Source organism: Morone saxatilis, unplaced genomic scaffold (assembly GCF_004916995.1).
Source record: "Morone saxatilis isolate NCDOM2014 unplaced genomic scaffold, NCSU_SB_2.0 Contig21, whole genome shotgun sequence".
Taxonomy (NCBI): domain Eukaryota; kingdom Metazoa; phylum Chordata; class Actinopteri; family Moronidae; genus Morone; species Morone saxatilis.
The window spans coordinates 4,838,392-4,841,339 of record NW_023339774.1 but is presented as its reverse complement, the minus strand read 5'-3'; the positions used below and the strand labels follow the sequence as shown (position 1 = coordinate 4,841,339).

Below are 2,948 nucleotides of genomic sequence, written 5' to 3'. Positions count from 1 at the left end.
GATAGATAGATAGATACTTTATTTATCCTGAGGGAAATTCAAGCATCCAGTAGCAGCATACAAACATACATTAAACATACATTGAAATTAAAATTAACCTAAAACACAGTAGCCATACATTAATTTTATAAAAATATGAAATAGAACTGCAAATAGGGATAAACATACAGAAAGCCGACATCTCCATCTAGTGGCCTAAAGTCGTATGTTTTCAGTTTCTGTCTTTTATGGCTATCTTGTGTTTATTAAACAGCAAGGTCATTTCAGTGGCAGAAAAAGACTTTGGACTGTGTGATAAAGGGAATAAACACATACACAGGGTGGTCACCCCTCCCCTCCCGGTAAATACACACTAATAGAAAATGAATGAAAATGAGACTGAATGGATGCCCCTCATTGATAAGCTCTAAGCAGTAAATCATAATGACCTTAAAGTGACCTCAACAGTCCCTTTAACACACAAAAACAAACACACGCACACACACACACACACACACACACAGAGCTACTTACTGTAGGTTGTTTGTTTTTTGCCTATGATTACTTTCAGTTTGTATACAGCTAAGAGTAAAGACACCTAAAATGGGTCAGAAAGATGTAAAGAACTACACTAAGATCTTAAATCAGATTAGAATTATCAAGCCTCTGATAAACTGGAAAGAATAAAAGATTTTGTTTATACGTTTGTTAATCAAAAGCTCAAGAAAATTGCAGTTCAGTATAAAATATAATTACTTAACATTGTAATAAGAAAATTATGATGATGATGTTGCATTTCCTACTGTATAGAAAATTAGTCTGACAGTAAATTTCAGTGTAAAGTCACTCCTCCCACCCCGCCTGTGTGATGCTGTACATGCAGAGGGAGGGGGAGACAGATGGTGGTTCAGTGTTGGGGTGAAGGAGATGGAGGAGAGGTGGGGAACTTAGTAAGCTGATTTTAATTGGTGCTGATTGTGGAGCACACTGCTGCTTCCAACAGAAATGGGCCAATAATTCTTAAATGGAGGTACTTCACAACACCATAGCTCTCCTGTCTTTCCTGACCCCTCTTTTCTTTCTTATCCCACTTTTCTGAGATTTCTAATCATTCGTTCTGACGTACTGCTCTGTCTGTGCTGTGCTGACAATGTCTGGGCCTGGCCTGTTGGATCTCTATAGGTATGTCCTGCAGAAATAAAGTTGAGGAATAAAGACACAAATCAACCACATAAATATGCTGAAATAAATTAATTTACATCTGTGACTTTACTTTATAAACCTTTTTTTTAAATGCCCTTTCATTAGCTTCTTCTTTGTACTTTTACCCAAATAATAAGACTGTTGTTGCTCATTTGATCTTATTTTGGCTCCTAGTGCATGGCTCGAATTTGTGTATACAAATACATAATCATTATATCTTGATGCCAGAATCCCTCTAAGACAATCACATCTCTCCCTTTTTATTCCCATACTTGGTGAAGATGACCCTACACATAAAAAGCAGAGAATATTGCTGGGTAATGCCAGTAATATTACATGCCTACAAAGATACCAAAACAACAATGACCGAAAGGGAATGAAATGATCTATGGGCCATTTAAAGGCCCTGAAATGAAGGAAACACACAGTAACAGTTTGTTCAATAGATGGATAATGTTTGCAATACATTTTTTTTACTGAATGTTAAAATAGTAACAAGCACATGTAGAAAAACACGTACAAAGAGACAACTGTCATCAGCTGAAAGGGTTTGGTCACAAGAGGACGGCCTTTATAGTTTTTCATTTGGACTGTGGTCTTGGTTTATTTTAGAGGAGCCTTTCTGTTAGTTTCCTAGTATCCTAGACTCTCTGTACTCGCTGGATTTGATCTCTAGCTCTTCTCTCTTTTTGTGCAGTCTGTGTTTGCATATAAAACAGTAACTGTGTATAACGCCTTTAATGGGAATATCAGAGATCAAATGGCTGATCAAACTCACAAACTCAAACACTTTTGTTTTACACGTCACTTAAAATTAAATTATATTTCAAAAATAATGTGCTTTCACTGCTGTACCTTTATTTAATGAAAACAGCATCATTGTAGAAGTGTCAGGTATTTCTTTTAAACATGTATACATGCCCTCCGTTTAAATAAAAAAACTGAATGTAATAATGTTTGAGAAAATAAACGGTCCATCATTTTAAATTATTCTCACAACATGGAGGAGTTATAATGGATTTCAATTGAGACCAAAGATAAATCTGTATGCTGCTATGCATTGTTTTTCAGAACATTGCACTATAGCACAACATTAAACAGTGATAAATTAAACCCGGATTTCTGGATTAATTACCTTTCCTTCCAGACGCAGACGATCAATGGTGTTCTCCGCTTCGGCGTACTTAGTCAGCAGTGCTTTGTAGTCCTCCTACAGTGAGAGGAGCAGGAGAGGAAATAAGAAAGTTAGAGGAAGGTAAGGAAAGAAAAAGAGTGCAGAAGGGGCATGTGAGGCGAGAAAAAAAGGGAAGAATGAAAAAGAAAGGGACGAGAGCAAAGTTGGAGAAAAGATGTGAAAAATTAGTGTACACCCTGGGGCTGTTTTTTCATTGTTTGGGCCCCTTTGTTCCAAGCAGTAAAGTAAAGTAAGTAAAATCTTAGTACCACAGGAAACAATGATATTCCAGACGGTAGTGTGCTTCCAACTTGTTTTGGTAAGCCTGTGCTGAGGCAAAGATGCAAACAACTAATATTTTGAGCAAATAAAAGAATCTTTGGGGAAATGTGAAAAAGCCTAACACACCAAAAGTGTATCATAAGCTCATTGTTCATTCATTGTTTCTACACAGAATCAATTCATTCTAGCAGCTTGTATCACTATCATGTTTGCATTTTGGCAACTTTTGAAAACTATAAAGGCTTAGCATATTTTTTTTCGGCTTTTATGCCTTTATTTGATAGGACAGCTGGAGACAGACAGGAAAGGG

The 2,948-nt window shown here is 36.5% G+C and overlaps 1 protein-coding gene across 2 annotated transcripts in view; it reads right to left on the bottom strand.

The window, feature by feature from the left end:
- The window catches only part of akna (AT-hook transcription factor), a 20,419-nt gene that overhangs the window by 9,563 nt on the left and 7,908 nt on the right, over window positions 1-2,948 (bottom strand). For both annotated transcript variants that reach the window (XM_035668632.1, XM_035668633.1), the window contains exon 5: window positions 2,318-2,392. In XM_035668632.1, coding sequence (XP_035524525.1) covers window positions 2,318-2,392 — 75 coding nt within the window. The remainder of the gene's footprint in view (window positions 1-2,317; window positions 2,393-2,948) is intronic.